The 26235-nt window shown below is 33.4% G+C and overlaps 2 protein-coding genes across 3 annotated transcripts in view; one reads left to right on the plus strand and one right to left on the minus strand.

Annotated features, from left to right (window-relative positions):
* Window positions 1–6864, minus strand: part of LOC147072980 (uncharacterized) — a 32033-nt gene extending 25169 nt beyond the window's left edge. Inside the window, exon 1 of one of the 2 annotated variants that reach the window (XM_085945998.1) lies at window positions 6479–6864. In XM_085945998.1, coding sequence (XP_085802124.1) covers window positions 6479–6616 — 138 coding nt within the window. In that variant the 5' untranslated portion in view covers window positions 6617–6864. Of the gene's footprint in view, window positions 1–5712; window positions 6380–6478 lie in introns of those variants that run through there. The other variant, XM_085946000.1, reaches the window with a different exon arrangement.
* A 1714-nt stretch (window positions 6865–8578) lies between these two features.
* Window positions 8579–26235, plus strand: part of Su(Tpl) (Suppressor of Triplolethal) — a 292305-nt gene continuing 274648 nt past the window's right edge. Inside the window, exon 1 of the mRNA XM_085945997.1 lies at window positions 8579–8914. Coding sequence (XP_085802123.1) covers window positions 8783–8914 — 132 coding nt within the window. The 5' untranslated portion in view covers window positions 8579–8782. The remainder of the gene's footprint in view (window positions 8915–26235) is intronic.

Consider the following 26235-nt stretch of genomic DNA (forward strand, 5'->3'; position numbering starts at 1 on the left):
AAAAAGATTGTTATAACCAAAATACAAAAGCAACTCATGGCTTGACGACTCCCACCGACAGACTGGACTAATCGATAAATGAAAATATAGAAACATTTCTATTTTAGCCTGATCCAACTTGAATTACAGCGCCTGTACACATGCATGGATTTACTGGCAGCAATAGTGCGTATTTTAAACTATCGTGACAATAACTGTTTATACGTAAAAGTCCTGACTGTCTCTCCAATCTCATTCTTGAAGACTGAGCAAGACGCAATGTTGTCATTTTATGGTACTATTTGACAGGCAGTGAAAATCGGTTAACCTCAAAATTCAGTTGTAGTTCGTATTTTTGCCGGCAGGTTCGCCACTATCGTTCTACTGCGCAGGCACAGATCGAAAAATTCTCAACTGTCGCATGAAAATTCAGAAGCTTCCGTACTTTTTTGATTCATGGATGCAATCTTTTAACTGCAGGATAATACATGTTTCCCCATACATTTTCTTACTGTCAACAGTAAATCCATGCACGAGTAAACGAGGTATTAGGCTCTATTTGCATGGAAGCCTTTTTTCCAAAATTTTTGGGTATGCTAACTAATTAATAGGTATCGAATGCTTTCCCCAGCGACAGGCATGTCTATCATTTATAATCAAAACCACTATTCTGTGTCATCATTTTGATAAGAGCACTTAATATTATGTTATGATAGTATTATTTATGCCTACTTTCCTAATAATGTATCTGTTCAGACAGTGATACATTCTATCAGTGTAAAGCGAAGTTTGTACAATCAAAAATAACTTTGTATCAAAAGTCTGTGGTTTATGGCACTTGATTGTAGGACCACATGAGTCAACAATGGTGGTTATCTTTATCTATCATGATTTTTTTTAATCAGATAACCATATTGTATATCTGTTGTAAAATTGTAAAAGGATTGTAATTAATAATAGTACTTATCGACTACTGGTTTATCAATTTTATTCAAGTTAATAAGATTATTAATGGTCATATTAAAGATACAAGTACATACAGTCGAACTCGGTTATTGCTATCTCGGACATAGCGAGATCTCGGATGTAATGAGGAAACATTCGTTGACGTTTTAGTTTATGATTTTCTCCATACATTTATTCACTGTTGTAATGACCAACTTATCGGATATACCGAGCTAAAATACTGTTAATGTGTCGATGGTTTAAAAACATTTCGACCCTAAGCAATAAAATCCGACCGGACAATATGCCGCCGGGATCGCATTACGTTTATGACACTAGTGAAGTGTCTAAGTACCTACATAATTGGTGTTTTCGCCGACAAGATTGAAAAAGTATCCATGCATAATATGGTTGAAAAAAAAATCCAAGGTTTGTGAAGTAAGTAAGTACCTAGCAGCGTTCATTACAATAAACAACTTCTTCTGTAGTTTATGAATGCCATGCTTGTTTCGGAGAAAAATTCTAATTGTGTATTTTTGTTTGAATTGCGACTTTTTGTGTTATGTGGACTGCTCATTTAAAAATGCCTATTCTTTGATATAACGATTAACGCTTATAACGAACAAATTCAGTCGGTCCCATCATCCTTGTAATAATCAAGTTCGACTGTAATTTGAAACAGTCAAAACTGTCTATCTCGATCTAAAAGTTAGCACAGCCAAGAGAGGCGCACTTATTGTAACCAATTACAAGTAGCTTACTGTAAACATTATACCACAATACAAAAATATGAAAACTACCCCTCGATAGCCGCCGATAGCAGTCTTGTGTATAGAATAGATGCGCTGACACCTAAAAAAAATATTTTCCAACAGGTATGTTCACTAACGAATACTATATTCTTAAATCTTATGATTAATTCATTAATTGAATAAAAAATAGTTTAATTAATAAACCAGATTGTTTATCTTTTTTGGGTTGTCACCTTGTGTTCCTAGTTTTTCATTCATCAACGTTTCGGGCGCCAAAAACTAATGTTTACAAAACCAAAGGTATTGAAGAAATAACTTCTTCTGTGCGGATGAAACTTTAATATACTATAAAAGTGAAATTAATAAAAACGTAACTACTGTGCGAAAATGATAAGTTGAAGTGTCATGGCCACCGTCGTGGCACTGCGATCTATGTCAATATTGTAGTTCTCGGAATGGCCACGCTTCACGTTAAACTTGCTGCACAGTAAGACCTTTAAGCCCAGTTGCACATACAAACTCGCCTCGACTGAAGCACGTCAAATTTGTCAATGTGATTTTGTTGTCATTAAGAAAACTCATGAACCATAATGTACTGCCACGCATAGTCAGTGTGATATTTTTGATAGAAAAAAACATCTGCTTGTCGCACATAACAAATTAGACTTGGCATGTAGAGTGCCAAAATGTTGCATCGGCGGCGGGTGCGCAGAAGCTGCTTTTCTCGGTCAGTCATTCGTTTTGGCTAGCCGCATGTCGCTGTCTAGGCATGGTCCCGCCTGTGTTCACGGAAAAGAGTTGCAAAACTGCCAGACGTTTTGATGATTTATAACCATGTCCAAGACGAGACTGTTTTGTATAAGCGACGGGACTAATGGTTAAATTAGCTGCAAGTTACATTGCATGCAGTGGTTACACGTTCAAGTCCTGTTAAGTAAAATGGATTTTTTCTAGTGGTTATATGCATGAGATATTTTCAAACTATGTATGTACATACATAGTAACTACTAACTACATTTGTGTTAAAAACATGTAAGTATTATTATACTTCGCAATAACATCACAAAATGTGTATTTTTTTTTTTAAATCAAATAAAGATTAGTCTTATCAGCAGAAGGCAAACAAAAATATCAACAATTATTAATAATACTAGATTACTACTTAATGCATTATTTAAATACGGATTAGTCAAGTACTTTTTAAATTTTCATAATGGCTATACTTAGTTGATTAAGCGCTGGTGGGCACCTAAGGAACTAGTTTAACTAAAATCAAATTAGGAGAGTGTACTTAATTATTTATAAAACTGAGTTAATGGAAGACAACATGCATGTTGACAGAAGGAAAGACGCCCTTGTAAAATAAACCTTTCTATCGGCTTCACGCCTTCACTGTTAATTGTAATAATCGATTAAATCTAAATTACTCAACATTTACACTTCAATATTGAGTTGTAAGTCAGATGAGAGTAAATGTGATAATTATTAGGGTCATCCCATGCAGTGCACGAGGGGTTGAAGCAGGCTGGTAAGATTCGACATAAATAGCACCACACAATTTAAGGATGGTGCTGGATAGTTTTTAAACTTCAATTAAACCCTGCCTAACCAAACCATAATAGTTAAGGTGTGCTATGGGCAATCTGACAAAAATAGTGCACACTTTTTCAGTCATACTTATTTGTTTTCGTTGAATGAAAAAGACATTATTACAGATGGTGTTAGTTATTTTTTTAAAATCCATTAAGCTCTATTAGATATCATAAACGATAAAAAATATTCTTCTATCTATAGATAAATGAATATTTTTTGATTATTATCTACTATGGCTTGGATTAGGCAGGTTTAATTGAATTTTAAAAACTAACAAACACTATCACATTGTAGTCTTTGTTCAATGAAAACAAGTTTCCACCAGTAATGTGATATTCTGAGAATGACACACACATAAAAATGTTTTTTTAGTTTAATCAAAGATATGTTTTCCATTATTATTTAAGATGACTTCCCATCTATATTTAAAATGTTCCTTGACGATAAAGTTCTCTCAGTTTTGAGCTGAAGCCATAAATCACGCTCCCTTCAGATACCATACTAAACCATTTTCCATTAATATGGTTTTGTCGACTGCGGAAAATATGGGTGTACTCTGATGGTGCCAGGTCAGGATAATAATATGGTAGATGAATCATGACTTTGCGTTTAAAATACCTTAGTTTATGGAGGGTTTTGTGTACAGTATGAGGTCTGGTCTTAACGTGATGAAATTGACCCTTTTTCTTCAATTGATTGTTTTAGCAGACTTTAGCTAGTCCAATTATTGACAATACATTTCCTTCATGATAGTTTCAAATTCATTTAAAAAATGGTTTGTTTAATAATCCACAGAAGTGAAAAGTGCTGATATCCATTAGTTATTGTTGATTAAGTTCCGATAATTCTTGAGGAACCTGACTGAGTTTAGATACTTTACCAATATTTTGCAGATGTTAATGAATCATTGAATGAGTTGACTCAGCTAATTTTTCCACCATTGCATTAAGATTTTGTTTTACTATGGTTTTAACCTCATCATCATCAATCACCTGGCCCGCCATACAGATTGAGAGTATAATGAGCAGATTGATGGATTGACGAATTGAAAAGCGATGATTTTCAACATCAATGATCCATGATTGAACATGTAATGAAGGAAACAATGCAATTTACTGCAGTATATATTATATCGCCTACCTACATCACAGAATTAATAGTGCATCATTAATTCAGATCAAACTGAAAAAACCACATTACTAATGGGATGATCTAATACATTAGTGCAAACCTTGTACGAAAAAGCAAGGGCATGGTTTATAATAAATTAAATTTTAAAAATTATACATTAGCGCAGTGATTTTCAAACTTATTCATTTTTCAGTGCTTTTAGTATAAAGATTCTTTCACAATTCTCTAAAAAATGTAGATTCTGAGCTATCAATTGAAAAGTTAAAAAATTTAAAGAAAATAAGATAGGTACATATTATTCAGAAATATAGGACAAACATGAATTTTGGGGTAAATATCAATCGAAAAGACGCATTGCAAAAATATAAGACAGTCCTCAAAGATTAAGAACGAATGATCAATGTATCGGTAGAAGGACTGTTTACATTTTGTAATGGCCTGAAGAAAACGGTTCACAGTAGCTTATGAATCTATCATTCTGATCTGAATTAAGAATGTCTGAATTAAGCGTCGGCCTATAGCGTTGTGGGTCCCAGGTTCGAATCCTGGGTCTGGCAAATACAGATATTGTTTTTCAATTTGTGTTTGGAGTCAGGGTATGGACGTAATAGGTTGAGCAAGTGGCTGACATCCATTTCTCGTAAAAAGAAAAAATAAGTTAATACAAATCTTGGTAATTGTGCCGCAGGTGCCCACATGAGCTTTTATATATATATTTTTAACGAAAACAGTTTATTCCATGTAGACAATTATATTAAATACCTTTTTCTGTCAGTGCAGATGCTTTTTGAACCAATAATAGTTAATTTAAAATTTGAAATTTTCATACATTTTGATGTATCATTATCACAAACTAAGATTATATTAGGTTGGGGTAGGTTAGGTTTGGTTTGGTTATGTTAGGTTAGGTTTGGTCAAAAAAGAAAGTTATAAAATCTCATGCGGGCATCTGCGGCATACCTTTTTCCCCTAATCTTCACTCTGTGGAGGCCCATATATTATGATCTTCTTAGGATCGGACATGGCCAAAAAAACCGGTGACCATCTATCCATATGTTATTTTTATTTAATATTGAAGACAATATGGATAACTACGTCAAAAAATTTTAATGACACTGTCATTACATATTGACAATAACACTGGTTGCAATATTATGAGGAAATGCTACTTACGTGGTTTTTAATTGAAACATGATGAAATAAAAACCAATGCTATTGCAATTACAATAATAGTCTGCAATCTTCAGATGGGAATAAATAAAAATTGTAAAAGTATTATAAATTCTTGGAGGGAAAGTAAATGGCTACATACCTCCAACAATGACATAAAATCCATTTTAAATGTACGTTGTATTCCTTATAGAGTTTCACAATATGTTTTTCACTTTATTGTCTGAAAATATTTACCAAAACTCCGAATATAATTAATGAAATATGGCAAGATTAACGTGACCATGTTGTTGTATCATTTAGGTATATGGAAAATCACTTCCAATATGTTTTTAGATACATAAATGTATTTAATTTCGGGTAATAATCACGCATGGTGTATTCGCCGACACGAAACAGGTATCAAAGGTAAATGAGAACTGCGTACGAGATCCATATGCCACAACAGCAAAGTAGTAAACGACTGTCAACATGTGCTTTTAATATTGTAATCTTGTTTTCTTGCTTAGTCGACAATCCGACTTCGCGGAGCAGAGAGGTAATGAAAACGCACTATTGTGTAACGAGACGTCCCCTGTTATCAGCCGAAAGGAGTACGCAATCGACAATATTTGATAACTACACAAAAGCCGACTGAGATTATGCCGAATCTGTCGCCAAGAAATTGCACCGAAAATTCGACACGCGAAATAACGGTGCCCGCCTATTACTTTTGCCTGTCTAATCGACGAAAGTTGTATAACTGGATTTACTCCCTCCACAGGTAAACACAATGCATGGGCAGCCACAAAAGTCGCAGTTTTGTGAATCATATAGGTCAAATGAAATGCGGTTCTCGGAAAGAGAAAGGTTCGCCAATGGTAGTAATGCGATCGAAATTTTCGCCGTGAAATGTATCGAATACTCACCAAAAAACTGTCTGATACGTTTCCGCCGAATCCCACATCCATCGACTCCATCTTTTGATGAAAAGTTTGATTGTTATCGTCGTCCTTCTTCATTAGGAAATCCATTATATTGTTTATGTCATTACTTGGCACTGACATATTGCTGCGTTACACAAATGTCATCGCGCTAAATAAAGAATGCAGTTTTTAAATAGCTCAAAAGGAGAGCCCGGGGGTTTGCACTGATTTCAAAAAATACACCAAATGGAAAAAATCTTTTGTAGATTGGTTTAAAACTGTAAATATCCGAAAAATACAATATTTATCTATCAAATTATTGTATTTTGACGGTAAAATCACCCAGCACTCACGGCTTCCGACGTGGAACTAGTGACGTCACGTAATATGGCCACGGATTGAACTTTGATTGGTTCAAAATAGTTCTAACGTTAGCGATCTACTTTATCTCTGTCGTTGAAGTTAACTTATTAATATTAAATTTTCATAGATGTCGCTACACGTCCACGTTCCATCATTTTTAATATAAAATAAATTTCTAAGAAAAATTATAAGGACAAAACTTTGTTTTTTTTATTATTTTATCTACTCAAGTAGATAAGTGGGTTTATTGTTTTGATTCCATTGATATGATTGATGACATCAAGCTATTTATTATGAAATTGAAGTGTCTACAAAAGATTCTTCGAATTACAGCATAATAATAAAATTGGGGGTTTTTCAAAATATCATAATAAGATCTAATCAAATTATAATTTTCACAGATATAACTTTTCATCCTGAATCATTGTTTATCAATCACCTTTTCCAAACATGCAATCCAAAATAATATTATGTACATACCATCTTCACTTATGTCTAATTAAGTTTTTTTTTATTAAGAATTGGTACCTAGTAAACTAACTTGGAAGTCTATAATCATAAGGAATGCTAACTCAATTAATTAGTAAACTAGGTAAGTATTTGGAACTGGAAGAATCGTGAAGCTTATTTATGACTTTATCCGAATGCATATTATTATAGTAGGTAGATTACGTTAGTTAGTTAGGTATTTAATTTCTGAACATCTCAGTCAAGATGTTTAACAATCAAAATATATCGTAAACAGTCGTAAATTTTATAATACAGAAAATATATTATCGCATTTGAATATCAAAAATACTAGTTGAATTTATGGTGTATTATTATGTTATTAATAATGATATTTAAATTAATAAATTTCAGGTATAACAGTTATACAGTTACTGTTGTTATTATTATAATATTGCTATGCTATGGGAAATAGATATTATTCTATGTTATTACTTATTACTTTACCCATTATCGGTTTCATATAATTGCTGTTGTAATTAAATCAAATGATATGTTTTCGTTTAGAAATCGCTAGGTACAATTGAAGAAATTGATTTTATTAACTTTCACCAAAAATAGACATAATTATTATTTTGAACGTACATATTTTTCCAATTTCACCGATAATGTAATGCTTATCTTAATGAGAATGAACATAAATAATTTGAAAACAATATACCTAATAGAAATATCTTTGAGTATGTTCAATAATATAAAGAACGTTATATTTTCAAATCTTGTGATTTATTCCTTTAATAAAAGAAATATTATGAAAGTTCAGTGTGTAATCACTAATCACATTTAATAAAAATATAATTGTTAAAATTATTGATCTGATAATTACCCATTTATAAACAAAAACGATTATTTTATTAAAAATAAAAATATTATAATTTTATTTTTATTTTCAATTTGCGATCAAAGAAAAGTTAATTATTTAACGTGGATACTTGGTCCAAGAATGAAATCATATTTTTATTTATTTCATTGTTTGCTTGAAGTAGTTATATAATGTTTTACTATTCTACTCATATTGCAGTAATTTTCTAACAGTTTTAATCAATAATTACTTTTAAATTGAACAATATCATGTAAAAGTTATACCTATCGATTCAAATTTCCGCGCCCAAAATAACAGCTGATTAGTGTCCGCTCGTAAGCGGTCGCTGCGTTCGCTTCCTGTCAGAATGAGTTAGTGCGCATGAGCAATGAGCATCAGTAGTATGGTTCTGCGCCCTGCGGAGTGCTGCCATTACGAAAAATCTGACATATGTGAATAATCAAACGTGGTTAAGTGTTAATATATTGCATTGATTGTTTTATTTTCCTAGTTTTATGTATATATTGCGTTTCGGTTGTGATTTGTGATAAATTATTTAAGAAAATGAGTGTCCGATATCTGTGTTGACTAGCGCCGACGTCAGCTGGTCCAAAAGTGCGAATAGTGCTTAAGAAATGGCGGCCTTGCCAGCAGGTGTTCAGTATGGTTTGTCATCAGAGGCTAGTTATAATGGAAATAAGAACTTGATGTATGTGAAATTGACGGATTCCGCCCTCAGATCCATCGAAGAATTTGTAAGGAATACGGTGAGTGCGATTTCCTTTAAGATAAGTGTCTAATTCTTCGAGACGTCGGTGCCCCTGGGAGTTAAAAGACGTCGCAGAAGTCGCCATGTTATGGCGAATTCGATTATATTGTACGTTTCGCATTACTCTGGCCGTTTAATTAACATCTGACAGCGCCGTTTTAACCTCGTATTAATCGAACGTGCGCTGGTCATCTTCTTTTCCGTTGAAACTTTTCGATTTAACCGTCACGCCACGTCAACAAGTGTTATAAAATTTATTTTGTTGATTATCGTCGTACCTACTCAGTTCCGTGAATAATTTCGTGACACCAATGTTCAGTTAGGAAGTAGTTTTGCTGGTCTCTGATAATTTGTAGAGTTCCTCTGTGGCCATTTAAAGTATGCCGATGCTCTAAACTCTGAAGAAAAACGGAGTTTGCTTTGTTGTTGTCCGTTTGCAATGTAGTAAATACACCTTTGAAATACCTTTTACAACTAATCCCCACACTAAACTAAACAAAATTTTATCGTCGTTAAAATAAATAAAGAAAAAAATACATGTGTTTATCTTGTGAAATAAAACGGGTAAAAGTAATATGATTTACATTATAATTAAACAGACACACTGATCCATTTCAAATATTACATACCTACATAGTTAGTTACCTTTCTATGGCAATCTATCAGTTCAAAATTATGATGAAATTGAAATTGAAATTGTTCATTAGTTATACGGTTCTAACCTCAATTTGAATATATCCACACAGCTTCAAAAATGCCAATAATAATAATATGTCTCATCTTTCCGTTTCAGTTTACATAATTGAATGTTTAAAGATTTTGACACACATTCGGTTGTTAATTTGTTGTTAACATACTATTCTAATATATTTTTCAATCGGAATGTTCGATAATGCCCATTTGTGATTGTGACGTTCATGAATGTCAACTTTCTATATTCCACTATAAACAATCTATAACGTCATTGTATGGCTATGTAGATAATAATATATTTATTTATCTATCCCTAGAACGCACCCCCTTATTACGAATACATAGGTAAATTACCTAAATATTTATCACAAAATATTATTTAATACAAAATCATAATAGAAATATAGGTAGGTATTACGTAATTGTGAATTTTAATTAATTGTAGTTATTTTTTATTATAATAATGACTGACCAATCACAAAAACAATAAATTTAATGTTTTTAGATGAGTTGAAAAGATAAGATACGTAGGTACCTACGCAAGTATGACATTTATTTTACACAAGTTAGTAGATACTTACCTAGGTACATACCTAGTAGTAGGTAGCATATCAAACTTGTAATCAGAAAGTCCTGGGCACAGGTCTCTGACAGTCATCAAAATGTAATATTACGTTGATTTAATGTGCATATTATTCGTAGTTTACCGTAGAACAATGTCGGAACGTATGGCTAACATCTAATCTTCGTATTAAGTTATGATCTACTTTCTTCATAGCGCTGTGGTGATATGATTCGTCCAGGTACAATTTAACCTTATTTACAGACCATTTGCATTAAATTTGGTAGTAGCCTAGGTATAAGAACAATGTTTATATTATTGTAATAGGTATAACATAATATCATTTATTTCTTTAGTTTAGTACTGGGTATGCATAAAGTAGATATAGGTTTAGATTAGTTAATGTAACTATGCAATATGCTGAAGTTCTATAAGTAGTGATATAATTTCTAACTAACATTTGGCATAGTAAGTTTTACCACATAGATTGAAAATAATATGGTCTAAAATAAAAGACTTCTTTGCTGTATTCCTCATTCATGAGGTTCATTCAAATGCTTATTTTGTTGGACCATCGAGTAGAGTAGAGGATTTCCCTCTTCTGTGTCGATCTTCAATATTTCTGCTGTCTGATTTATTCCCCAATGAAATGAAACTCTCTGAAGCAACTGAATGGAATATAGGTACATGGTTTTAATGGATCCCGCTAAGCTTGAATTGACTCACTACGCGTATATTATGTTTTTAGCCTTTTATGTAACCTAACAATCTTAGGAGCATGAATATTGTATGGTTGTACTTTAATTAAGGTGGTCGAAATAATCACCCTCAGTTCAATCCGATGCAAAAATAGCTGTCAGCTCCACTACATTACTAATTTATTTTTTAGTCATTAAAAATGAATACATAATATTATGGAGAGTCGTACGGGTACGATGTCCTGACGTAGGAATTCACGGATTTTGGTTTGTTCCAATCTAAAGAAAACGAGTGGGGGTGGCGTTATTTTGAACTACATTTTTTCCATACTTAATTTGACAGTTCGCATACAAAGTGGCGCCCCTGCTAGAAGCCAACAGATAAATCAAAACATCAGAATTCGTAAGCTGTATTCGATTGTAATATTATTTGATTACGGCAACATACTTAGTTATCTAGTGTTTATTACTAAGTTATAAAAATATTTTGTTCGGCGACATATCAATACAGTGGCGGTCTTTGTGCGTGGGAGGTGAAAGTAATACACGATCGAATTACGTCGTTTCAAATGCTACATACCTAATAGCGTTACGTCTGTAATGTCGTGGTCTGGATTAAAAGAAGAAGAAAGTTTTGAATCGGTTCTACTAATTATTGTACAAAATATTTAGGTATGTAATTAATTCTGTGAAAATTAAATAGGTAGGTACATCACGAACAAATTTTGTGTAATAAGACTAATAACGAATAAGATAATAATATTATTATTATTGGCATGCAAAGTAGATACCATACTTCGCATGTAGTGTGACCGACAAGTAAATCGACTTTAAATTTAAATGCACTATCAATTAAAAATCGGTAATGTGGTGGTCACTGCGAAGCTTTAGTATTTTAATTTTAATAATCATTACATAGATACTGAAACATATTTTGCTGTTGTGATAAAATATATCCAATAAATAACTTAAATAATATTTCCTCATGCCATTAAAGCATCTGTGTTTGTCTAGCTGGTAAACTGACTTCCTTGTTTATGTCGTTTATCATTAATATGTACTCACTTCTGTACTTACACATTTCTTATTTTATTAATATTAATAATAAAATATTTTTTACTCGAAAGTCATCTGTAATTTTTTATTTTCGTCAAATTCAAATATCGGGGTTCCAAATGGGTATTTTGGAGAAGTTATTAATGGGGTTAGATTATTTCGAGTGTCGTCTGGAGCATGTTAGATATTCCATACACATATTTTTTGAAAACGATAAGTGGATAGCGAACAACATTATGAAGAAACCATTAAAATTGTTCTAATGTAAAGTTATAACGCGGGTAATTAGGATCACAGGGGCCTATCTACAATAACACAGTTTTGAGATAAACACAAATAAAGATTTTGCTACACTAAATTCATTAAATAAACCACACTGTATTCAAATTATCTTGTAAACGGATATATGTACGACATAGAGCTTTGTGTCACCAATAAATATAATTACAGAATTATCGAAACGGGGCTAACTCAAAACATGCATTTTACAACGTTTTTCTTAGCTCGTATTCTTATTTGTACGGTGATTCTTTGTCCGGTACAAATCTTGCAATCGATTTTTAACTAACTTCCCGACCAGCTAGACATTTGAAACTTTTAGATTATATCAGAACACGATGCAAATGCATTTTTTAAATACTTTTAGCCATCTTTAAGTAGAATTGAATTCATTTTCATTTAATTCTGTTTTGTATGAAAAGTTATTTCGACACCATTATCGGTTGCTAGGGGTCTGGGGTCCTAGCAACTAAATTATTAATATATACGTGCGTTACCATGGAAATCAATATGACATGTAAAGTACAAATTTTTTTGATCGTTTAGCTAGTCAAGTCAAGTTTATATGCTTCAACAGAATTTAAAAACGTTGTATATAAAAAGTTCTTTTTATCTTGTAATTATTTGTAATTAGGCCCCTGTGAGCCTCGAACGGAGCCATGCTGTATGAGTGCCACTTCAATAAATAGATTAAATTGAATATGTAGATAATATTTCTGTTGGATTAAAGACATCATATAGATTTTTATAATCTTTATTGTGATATAAGTAGGTAAGTTATCTAGTGTTTACAACGGCGTTTATCAGCCAGTAAATAAAATATTCTATACATTATACTACATAGGATGATTGTGAATATTTCGTTTGTATACCTACGTTTAATTTAATTAAACACTGAAATGATGATTTAAGATGGATTTTATATTATCGAGTCACTTATCAGATAGGTATCTACTTACTTACTTACCTACATACATAAATCAAGCTATGTTTCCGTGACATTAAATAATTCAGTTTACCTAGCCTTACATAATAGTAAATACTTATAATATGTAGGTGTTTTGTAACACAGATTATTTTAATTAAATAGTTTTCAAGCCTTGTTGTCGTTAAATTGATTTGATTTACCTGCATAGTTGGTAAAAAAAGTATTATTTTGGACCAGTTGACAATTTCCTTCCTTACTAACTGGACGATACCATTGTCTACATTTTAGTTTATTTTAATTATTATAATACTTAGTACTTACATGCTTATAATAAAGACTTATTTATTAAAAAATACACAGGGGAAAAAACCTAGAACAAATGGACCTAATCTGATCCTGAGGTTATTTAAACTTATGTAAACAATTAAATAAGTAGGTACCTAGGTATTTTCAATAACACGAATCTAGCATTCTCAAATCGTGTGTGCATATTATTATATTCAGTATTCAATAAAAAATCTAATTAATAAAATAACTGCATCATCCGGGGTCGATCAACTGCTGGATAAGGCCTCATCTAACTCATTCCACTCTTCTCGGTCCCTAGTTCTTCGTTGCCATATACGTACACCGGATTTTACGCAGGTTTTAATTAATTTTAAAAAAAACTAATCGATGCTATCTGCATAGTGTAGTCTTAGTACAGTTAAAACAAATATGTATGACTGTCAAATTTAATGTGAATTATTTATGCCCGATCTTAACAGCCTACCTCTACCCTTCGCCAGTGCCGGGTAGATTGCGTATAACCTTATTGTTTCTAAAGTTGTTTTCTTACTGGATTATTTACCATTATTTTATGTTTGTTTGAAAAAAATAAATACATAAACATAACCCATGAAACTATTGAGACCTAAGTTCCATTACAATAAACTATACATCTCACTGTGGCGGTTTACACGTTTTACCAACTTGAATAAAAAGATAAGGCAAATGTAATCATGGAATTTTCCTACTTATTATTTGTTTTTATCGGTGGACACGCAATCTGCGTACTTTGTGGCATTTTAAACGTTTCGGTTCCGACAGGTCACATTTTGCTTCACGGCTGAATTCGTTTTATGAATCCGTCTCTATTAATTAATTCAGTGGCGAAGGGTGGAGGTAGGCTGTTAAGATCAGCCATAAATAGTGCACACCTAACTATGTCAGGCATACGTATTTGTTTTCATTGAAGTATGGCATAAAGCCCACCAAGACGGACAAGCGGGCGAAGTCGGCGTAAGAAGCGTATATTCATAACCATAATCACACGCTTCTTGCCGCGCATTACCCTTCACCTATGTAATAAGGGGCCCAAGAAGCACAAAATAATTATTATTACAGCGCCTCTCATAACAAATATTATTTCTCGGGGCTTGTAATTAAATATCGGACACGCAATAACTAAACAAAGCGTACATTGTTCTTAATACTTTGGACGCGGAAGACGCACACGGTGCGTAATGACCAGGCGGCCGATCGATGTAATTAACGTGCATTTTAAAGGGGGCAATTAAAATCTCATTATCTATTCAGCAGCGAAAGCGTTAATAATGGCTTCTCGCCCGTCTTATCGACGACGCTTCGAGCGGCGTGATTTTGCTTGCTGTGTTCAATGAATGGACTCCGTTGTATTTTCGTTAAATCGTATCGCTGAGAAGCGAAAAACGGTGACTCATGCGGCAGGCGGGGCACAAGGCATCGTCAAATCCAGTGTGCGCTGGCGTATTTGATTACGTTGTATTTTCGATGATTTACGCGCCACTTGTAGAAAAACGGTGTTGGTTAGTTTTTAAGATTCAATTAAGCCATGTGAAACCAAGCCATAATAAATAATAGTCAAAAAATACTCGTAAATCTATAAAATATCTAAAATTATGCAATTAAATCATACATATTTGATATTTTATAGATATAATAACGTTATTTCTCTATTATAGTTTGCTTTAGGCAAAAATGAACCAACTATATTATGTGTAATATGTATTCTTAATACAGCGAAAACAAATAAGTATGAATGAAGTATGAATTAGTGTGCGAAATTTTGTCGTGTCGCCCAAAGTATACCAAAACGATGAAGGTTTGGTTAAGGCAGGGTTTAATTGATTTTTAAATAGTAACCAACACCATCTGTATATTGCAGTCTTAGTTCAATAAAAACAAATGTGTATGACTAACAAAGTTTAATGTGCACTATTTATGGCGGATCTTAACAGCCTACCTCCACCCTTCGCTAGTGCTATTTATTAATTTCACTTACTTAATACTAAATGAGTTTTTTTTTAAATTTTATCAGTGCAAATGATTATTTTTAAGATGGTGTGATGATGATTTGCGATAATATTGATAACAATAGCGTCGTGCATAGACATCGTTATAATAATTATAGGTACATAGGTGTTATAATAATATAATTCATTTGATCAGTATTATTGCGTAATTAATACCGATATCAGAAATGTTTGTGAAATATATTATGTTTTTAAATCCTTGGCGCCCACGATGTCCGAGCGGCTTAAGGGGGATGGGAAGGGGGGGGGATGCTCAGCATAGGTCAAAATGGTGCTTTGTTCTATTTTCAAAGCATGATCCTGGACATACCTTAAACGTTGTAGATAATCTATTTATATAATTTTGAAGCCTTATTATCATTTATATTTATTTTAAACATTTGATGACTGCATAAAGTATTTTTATTACATAAAATAGTATTCTTTTAAACCTCTCGCTCTAATGTTTTAGAATATAGTCATATTTCAGTACATAAATGTGCAGTGGTGTTAAGATTTTTTACGTTTATTAATTTTTAAACGCATTTATAAAATCATCAGTATAATTTATATCGACATTATTATAGTGAAATATTTACGATAAAAAATTATATCGATAATCTCTGTGATCCCAAATTTGACAAAAATTGGGCACTTTATTATTCAAAAAATGGGCAAGATTAACACATTTGAAGATAATTCTAAAGATACTCATTATAAGCTATGCCTTTGACCATTCAAGTGTGATAGACATCTTACGAATAATGATTGCTTTATAATAATTATTGACCTAAGAATAAGGTAGTGTTTTTTTTAAATACGCCATTTCTTTTGGCATTCCCCAGTGGTTAAGCTACAACATACGGCCGTAGCCATAAATTGACACACTATAATTGAAGTAGGGAGTAAAATGATGTTAACGCGCGTGTTTGAACATGTACCGTTTAAAAAAAAATCGGTTAGGTTCACTATGCTCCACAAGCATAGTGAACCAAGTCCATTCTGGTTATTTTTGAGTAAGCTTGGTTCAAACATAATAAATTTGAGTATTTCTAATTATATTAGGGTATTACTTAAATCATATTATAAACAGGTATACTCAGTGAATCCGGAAACTGGTACCTATACATTAGTAAAGTTTTTTCGTTGTCCCTACCTACTTGTAATCATCCTCTTCTTCATGTTGGATCTTTAATGACAGGTGTTGCTTCAGAAGCTTGCAAATACACGACTATTGTCATTTTCGTGTTGGATCTCGTTTATACTGCATCATGAACAAAATGTTGGAACACTTTGCATTATTTTAAATATATTTTGAGCACCAATTAATTATCATCAAATAGTTTTGTGTGGCTATTACGCTCACGGTGGCCGCGCGGCTTAAGCGTTGGACTATAACGCCGTGGGTCCCAGGTTCGAATCCTGGGTCTGGCAAGTACACATATTGTTTTTCAATTTGTGTGTGTCAGAGTATGGACCTAATAGGTTGAGCAAGTGGCTGACATCCATTTCTCGTAAAAAACAAAATCTGTCAATACAAACCTCTACTCTGTGGAGGCCCATATGATCCTGTGAGGATCGGACATGGTCGAAAGAGAAAAGAAGTTTTTTGTGGCCTTCTTAATTCGTGCTACATGTTGTATTGTCTTAAAATATGGTTAAATTATTAATTTCCAATAAAAAATAAGTGCATTTTTATTTTGATTGCTAAGAAACAGGTCCACCGAGCTCTGATGCCATACTCTGTTGTAGGCTTATCACTAAATATTAGCTGTGATTGGTGACTTCCACGTATTCTGCATTAATTGAAATGGCAATTTTATTTTCTGGAATAATTAGTTATGAATGATCCTTTAATGTACATTTTCTGAATCAAACAAGGACAACGTTGAACAGATAAATTATAGTATTGAGTAGGTGCCTATGTTTCTTACATATTATACAATTAACGCACCTCGTTGATTGATTGATTTATTCATTGAATGATTTATTAAAAGAAATACTGATATCATGCGATGCATTTATAGACACAGAGACGTTTTGATGGAACTGAAGTGATAGTTTTAATGTTTCCATCTTTTTTTTATAGATGGTCCCAAAGACTATGCATCGTGTAATGGTCCTTAATTGATATATACTTAAAGGAACATGGATGTATAATTTTGGCTGCTTTAATTTGTTATTACATACTTAGTTGCAATTTATATTCAACTATGCAATGAATTTAACAATGTGTTTCATATGCATGATACGTAAGCACCTACATAACGTCACTCAGTTTCTCATTTAAAATGACTTGAATTGCGATCAATTATCACAATTTGTGTAGTGTTGATCTCTTTTTAGTAAATAGTTGATACATTTTATCAATCGGTTTATATTTGCCAGCCGGAATTGCATTTTACCGTACATTTATACCAACCAACATCGCATTTGAGTTCAATCTTCAAACTCGATTAACTAACTGAAAATTAACATACTTGCAGTAAGTTGATGGGGAGACGATAAGACTTAGTATCAATTTACGTTCTCGCCTTTCCGTCCTATAAAATCCTTGATCCTCGCTTCCGTCCTTTACACCGAATACAGCGCTATGCAATCTTGAAGTAGTTCGGAATATTATTTTTTGCTTATTATTATTAATGGCGGTACATCCAGGTCTGAGATCAGTCTGCCTCCAACTGTGCTCTCCACCATCTCCTCTCCCTTGTTCTGGAACGTCAGTTGGACAATCAGATCGTCTGGAGTCTTCTAGCTCGGTATTAGGCGCTTTGTCGATGATAATAATATGTTGTCCATTCTTTACATGTCCTACCCAGCGGAGTCTTGCAATATTATCCATTTTACAATATCCAGCTCATCGCATACACTGCAGTTAACAGTGGCGAAGGTTGGAGGTAAACTGTTAAGATCCGACATAAATAGTGCATACTAAACTTTGTCAGTCAACCGTATTTGTTTTCATCGAACTAAGACTACAATTTGTAGATAGTGTTTGTTAGTTTTTAAAAGTAAATTAAACCCTGCCTCCCAAACCATAATAGTTTTGGTATATTTTAGGCGATACGAGAGAATTGTGCACACTTTTTTGTTCATACTTATTTGTTTTCGTTGGATTAAGAATACATAGTACACATATTGTTTATTATTTTTTAAAAATTCATTAAGCCCTGCCTAATCCAAACTATAATAGATAAAAAATATTATTATATCTATAAATTATCCAAAGTTATGTATGATTTAATTGCATAATTTTAGATATTTTATAGATTTCTTGACTATTATCTATTATGGGCTTGGTTTTCGCAGAGTTTAATTGAATTATAAAAATTAACCAACAGCATCTGTAAATTGTGGACTTTATTCAGTGAAAACAAATACGTACCTATGACTGACAAAGTTTAGTGTGCACTATTTATGGTGGATCTTAACAGCCTATCTCCACCCTTCGCCACTGCTGTAGTTAGTGGTGTATACAGTTCGTTGTTATTTCATTAACTAAATACTTCTAAAGGTTCATTGCAAACGAATACCACTGGAAGGGCTGACCTATTCTCGATGGACGGTATCAATCGAATCCGGTTCCGCCGAGTACATACGTACACGAATCTAAATTAAATTCACTTTGGAAGATAACTTTGTCGCCTACATTATTTTTTTTTATAAAATCAACACGGTCAAGCCATTAGTTTTTGTCACATTTTACCTGCACATAATCAAACACGGCAATCTCGACGCTGGGTGCGTAGTGGAGTTTTCAACATTTGAAGCGAACCGTCTCAGATCAGGTTTGTCAAGGTCAGCAAAGGTTTCCCGGCGAGGCGAAATATCGCGGCTCATAAAAATGTTTTCATTGTTGTATTGCGATTTTGTCACATACTTTTTGTGATGCTATCATTGTAAATTATATAAATAATAAATTATTAGTACTTACCTCTCATTATGACCCGAAACGACGAAAGAAGACTGGCTAGCGACAGTGTGTGGCAGTAGCGAAGAGTAGAGGTAGCCTGTTAAGATCCGCCACACGTAGTGCACATTAAACTTTGTTTGTAATACGTATCTACATATTTTGTTTTTATTGAACTAAGACTACAATTATTATCAGATGGTGTTGGTTAGTTTTTAAAAATCAATTTAGCCCTGCCTAACCAAACCATAATATTTTCGCCGAAAGTATGCGTTACGACAAAATTGTACACACTTTTTCATTAATATTTATTTGTTTTTGTTGAATTAAGAATACATAATACACATATTGTTGTGTTATTTTTTTTTAATTCATTAAGCCCTGCCTAAACCAAGCTGTAATAGATAGAAATATTATTATATCTATACAATATCCAAAGTTATGTAAGATTTAATTGTATAATTTTAAATATTTTATAGATGTACGAGTATTTTTTGACTATTATCTATTATGGCTTGGTTTCGCAGGGTTTAATTGGATTTTAAAAACTAACCAAATCTGTAAATTATAGTCTTATTCCAATGAAAACAAATATATATATATATGACTGACAAAGTTGAGTGTGCACTATTTATGGCGGATATTAACACCCTTCGCCACTGGTGTGTGGTGTCCATAATATGCTCCAGCTATGGGGCGGACATGCGCAAAGAAGAGGAAGATCATTATTTCGTTGTGATATTTGCAAAAGTCCGTCCTCATGCAGGATTGATTTAAACTAAGACAACTTTAATACTATCGACTTGATGGAAATCAACATATTTTTTTTTAAATTACTTAATACATAATTTTTCAATGCATGAATGGATTCTTTGCTTATACGCCACCTTTCAGGATTTTTATTGTACATACATAATTTTGAATACACTTCTGTGAAAATATCTAAACAATAGAAAAACCTTTTTGAAAAAAATACGACACCCAAGCTGGAATCGAACCAGCGTCTCTCGGGTTTCTTGCCCATGCACATAGACCAATATGTACCATACTAATTAATTGTGACAAATTTTAACTAATGCGAAACGCTTTCTAAATTGAGTTACTATTGACGATCATCGGCTTTTGTATTTTTAAATCAAATTATGTATGTATGTTCAATAATTAGAATGTTACATTCTTAAATCTTGTGAATTATTCGATGATTAAAAAAATAGTTAATCTTTTATTGTGTTCATTTAGTAACATCCTGAAGCGGGCCCCAAGGCTAGGATCTTTGTCGGGCCCCCCTACATATCGCCAAGGTTAAAGGCAGTTTGACGCTCTAACTAAAGTAGCGTTTTCCAAAATGGCGTTCACGGTAAAATTAAGGGTATTTTGTGTATTTTTACCTCCACTTAATTATAGAGTTATCAAGTAGTGACACAATTAAAAATTACATCGCACAATTACATACCTTCATTAAAATATAATCATTATTAAAGAAAAATAGCACCACTTTTTTACTATTAGAGCAAATTTGTGATGTTTTTTTATCTCATTTATTTAGTCGACTCGTCATGTCGGGCCCCCAGGCTAGAGCCTTGTCATCTCCCCCCTTGGCCATGTTTAGTACATATTATTCGGTACATAATATGTAAACAACACATAACTATATTCTATTCCAGTTGTACGTTTGTCATTGGTGAATATATAATATAGTGGCTGAAGATAATCCTGTTTAAAAAGTTCAAAACTTCATCAATTACTGAAATATTCCTCTTGGAAAAATCATTAGAAAAAAATACCTAATGGAAATTCGTTAAGGCCATACCTCAGTTGAGACACGGTCTAAAAAGATCGTCGCTAGGCGATGCGCGGATTGCGGGTCGCGGGTGCAAATGAGGCATGTCAAACCAAAAATAATTTGTCTTATAAATCCAACATGTGTCCAGTTAATGTTCTGTTTATTGTTTTATCAGTAACAATAATAATAAATTCATTGACATGTGTTCTTTTTAAAGTAAATGGGTAACGTTTTAAGTCATCTTTACACGATTTAAGAATTATTACGGCCGTCGCCATCACGAAGCAAAATGACGTGTTTCCAGCTCTACATTCTCTCTCCGAATGGGAGCGAGTGCAAAATTTCGTCGCGCCTATGGTTGAAAATTATTTGTCGTTTCACTGATCAATCACCTTAATAATGTCGTATTGTTAAATCTTGCTTATTATTAGTTTAATAAAGAAATAATTTAAGTACGTCATCATTTATCGCCACGCTTATGGTAACAACCTACAGATCCGAAGGCATGGTTTCCGGATCTCGGATGCGTTGGATGTCGCTGCATCGAATCGAAACGTCCTCGTTCGCGCCGGATAACCTGAGCCGGGTTAACAGACTGCGAAGGTTCAATCACCCCCTTGCATGTATCTACCCGCCGAGCTTTTGTATCGACCATTCCTGTGTCAACCCCTAGAACAGCGCTTATCAAAGGGGGGATAGATATTATTTAATTGTAACATACTCAATCCACGGCGTTTAATAACGACCAAAAGCGGTTTCGTTATATAAATTATAAATATATTATTACTCTGTATCAACAAATCTGAATATACTATTTTCAACTAATCTAACCCGTGAATTTATTATTTAACCGCATTACCTATATTAAACTCGTTATAATGAACAATATGTAGTACTTACCTAGTTATCAAGGTCACGCTATCGCTAAAATCTAAAATCATCATCTAAAATCGGAGCACTTTATGCATGGATTCCATAAATTAGCACATATTTCCTACTGAGCAGAAATATTTTACATTTAAAATTTAATGTTGATGTAATATTGCAAGTTATGCATATTCTGAACCTATCTATTTAGGGTAATTACGGAGATTTATGTAGATTTAGGCCATCCCCTCACGCAGAAACTAAAATCTGACGAACTGGTTGGTGATGGAACTCATAAACTTGTCAGTGACTGATGCTTCGCACACGGCGATACTGAAACCTAATAATCTTATAACCTCAATTGACAGTTTGTCATTCCTACTTCATTCTAAGCTTTTCCCGTAATATCTTTACGGGAATATTCTGGCAGCCTGTAATTATACAGGCAGGAGTATTTCTCAACATCTGCCACATATTTTAAATTAAAAATCGGTTCGCCCATCTTTAACTTTTGACGTCTTGACTTGTTATTACATGTTTAGTTCAGTTCAGTGCTACCAATTTTGATAAGAAATCGAATCTACTGATATTGGTCCCACTGTTTTATGGGTGACTGGAAACTGAGAGGCTGGGAGACTAGCATGTCGCGTCTTTTCGGTTTCGGTCGCGGACATTTTGAAACTGAGAGATGCCAGTCTTGCCGTCGGCGAGCCGCCATTGACATTCACGTTGGCGGATGGCCTTAGGGGCTCTAATGGTTTTATCTATAGCTAAAAAATGAAAGCGGTATTGTCAAAAATATACACTTACCGTTTTTTGTGGATTTACGTCATTTCGTGGAGATGACAATATTGATGTGATTTATCCATTCAAGATCTCTTATAATTGTCATGTCACTTGATTGCTATGTAATGTTTTGCCACTTTTAACCACCCTGCCAACACCATCATTATCATTAGATGAGCAGTCTGGTGTGGATTTGGACCGCTTGCCTAATATGTTTCCTAACTGACGATTTTAATTAGAAATAGTTTCTAAATATTCTCTCAACCTCTTAGATCCACTGCTCTGGATCCGAACATACATTGAATAAATACGCCAGACTTGAGATTCGACTCCGCGACTTATGAGTTCTGAAGCAGTTTTTCTTTCTCGTCCATCGAGGACCGTGTGTTAGAGAATATCCATAACTTTTCCATAAGTCCTCTTATTTCACAGAAAAGGAGACACTTGTATGCATTGTAAAATAGCTACTTAGCTCTGTTGTATATGTTTCTACATTTATTTCTGCGCGTGAGAAAATAGTTAAAATAATTTTGTTTAATGTGCATGCTACACCCGCTCTATAGTATCCTAACACTCAAATTAATAATGGTGTGTTGAACATATTATTCTGTCAAAGCTGACGAATTTGATCACTCATCATGCAAGTGGCGAATCTGATATAATCTGTAACAGTGAATTCTCGCTTGATGGAATCATATTATTATCTAGCCGTACGTACAATTTGAAAAATGGTGAATATATTTTATATTTTAGTGACGTACAGAATCAACGTGTTATTATCTAGATATCTAGAGCAAGTAATTTCTATGACGTATGCATACTCTTGTTTATTACTTTTCTATTAAGTAGGTGCCATATTTAAAAAAAAAAAACAAATATAGATCATGACATCAAATTATTTTTATTGTCATTGGTTCGGTTTTAATGCTTACTTTGCGTGTGGTTATAGTGTGATATCGACTGTGTTTAGGAAAAAGGGCGTAACTCTCGATTTTTCGAAAAGTACTTTTATTAGATATTAACAATGTATACAACTAAATACACGTTCTATAAAAAGGAAGTAAGCCGCAAATGCCGAATTATTATCTGAATTTAGGTTTTAATTGAGATTAATTAATTTTTAATTTTTGGAAAAAAGCATTTATCCTCAATTTTAATGATTTTTCTGTAATAACTTCTTTAATTATTATTAGATCAAAAATATTACACCAAATCATCAATCATAATGCACCTAATGTCTGTGCCTATTTTTTAAAAACTATTAAACTTAAATCTCTCAAAAAACGTTTTTTGCCTCTCCTGTAAAATTTGTTTTGTGAGGGTTACGCCCTTTTTCCTAAACACATTCGATATGTAATGGTAGCTACCATGAAGCAGATCGACCAACGTGTGTCCGTTTCCGAAATCACCCCGAAAACGCTTTGTTTAAAAAAATAAAACTACCTTTTTTTATTTGAGAACCGCAGTCATGGGGGAACCCCCGATTCGCGAGAGCGAACACCCGGTGAATAGAGACGATGGTAGATAGGGGTGATACCCGAGGACGCATGTTCACTAACTTGCTTCTACCTTATGCGTTGCCTTACCTGTTGTTATTTTTACTGGTTTTTATGCGACACCCCGTCCTGTCCCCCCGTTTTACGGCCGTGCATATTGTATATTGAAATTGCGAACGTCCTATATTCCACTATAAAGACTGGAGTGGCGTGTTGCAAAGGTAGCAAATAGATAACAGAATTAAAGGGTCGTTTTCCTATAATATTATATAACGGTTTTTGAGTTGATTAAATTCACGTGTTGAATAATACAATTATGTCATAATTAAGTATGTTAAATACCTACGCGATGGAAGGGGATTGATACCCGTACTGGTATACGGAGTCGAAGCCTGGACGTTTAAGGAACGGGCAATGAGGACACTGGAAACTTTCAAGATGTCGCTGTACGGCGTACCATGAAGATATCCTGGGTTGATCACATTATAAATGATAGGGGGTTTTAGGACAGGCCAATTGAATAAACCAAGAGGACATGGATCACGAAACGCAGAATATCTTTAAATTTTACGCACTTTAAATAATGCATGTGAAATTAATCGTGTGTATTCTGCGAATAAGCATTAAGTCAAAAATACTACTTTTGAGGTAGGTAATCGAGTTTGAAAGTTTGGACGGTCTTAACTTTTGTTATATATGTTACGCCGAATGTGCGAAATTGAATATTACATGAAATGGGCAAAATTTTGCCTAAATCATGAAAAATGCAAGCCCGTTACCTTGTTCATGAATTAGACAAAATATCTGGAGAGTGCGTGAATTCGGCAGTAATTTTTCTGTCTAGTTCATGTATTGGACAAACTAAACTAAATGTAACAAAATGCTCATGCATTGGTCAAAATGTCCATATATTATCTATGGTCAAAATAGATGATCGCGCTCCGGTGGTATTTTTTGCAACTAATCAAACTAAACAAATGTGCAAATGTCATTGATTATAATATAAAAATATACCAATCAATAACTGCAATAACGTTCATATCCATTTACTATGCGCAAAAAAAATCTAGAACTATAATATGATAACGGAAGAATTTTATTGAAAAGTATTTTCGTGATTTGATTCGTGCTTGGTCGATTGAATGTTTGTGATAGTTTGTTGACACTTGATAGCTAACCTCAAAATGGACATTCAGTTGAATACTTTAATTCAGAATTACAAAACCTAACCTAACCTAATAATAATAGTATTATATTATGTCCAATTATAACTAATAAAACCATCCGTATTAAATTTACTTTTTCTTCTGTCATGTTGACAGTTCAAGAATTCCATACCCTGGCGAATTCATAAGGCAACAGGCTTGACTATTACATGAATTAGCCAAAATTTTGCCCATTTCATGTAATAGTCAATTTCGCACATTCGGTGTAACATATATATAAAAGACAAATTCCTTTCTGCGATATTGCTTTGAGTATGACTTAGTGCAGTTTCGCACGCAGAATTTTGTGAATATAGCCTGAGAATGAGAGAAGCAAATGCACTAAGTCCATTTAGTGCTTTTTCTCTGAATAGATGTATGTCTTTTTGACTTATAACATAAGTTATCTTCGCCAGTTTTATAGATATGACTGTGTGTGTTTTTGTAGACTATAGAGCAGGGGGGGCAAACTGCGGCCCGCGGGCCGCATGTGGCCCGCTGGGTATTTTTTTGCGGCCCGCCATCATTAATTGTACTTCTGATTACGAATAACTTTTTTATAATTTTTTAAGAAATATTGACAATAGATTAAAATTTGAAGAATTTGTTGTTTCGTAAATGTGTTATCTCAGTAGGTACGTCTTCCTTGCGTCTCGTCTCACACTATGTAACCAATATTTTCGACGTTGAACATCGTGACATATTTAAATACTTTTAACTCCGCGTTGCAAGGAAAAAAAATAT

Source organism: Rhyacophila brunnea, unplaced genomic scaffold, assembly GCF_057557595.1.
Source record: "Rhyacophila brunnea isolate RB1 unplaced genomic scaffold, BYU_Rbru_1.0 scaffold_19, whole genome shotgun sequence".
In the NCBI taxonomy this organism is placed as follows: Eukaryota; Metazoa; Arthropoda; class Insecta; order Trichoptera; family Rhyacophilidae; genus Rhyacophila; species Rhyacophila brunnea.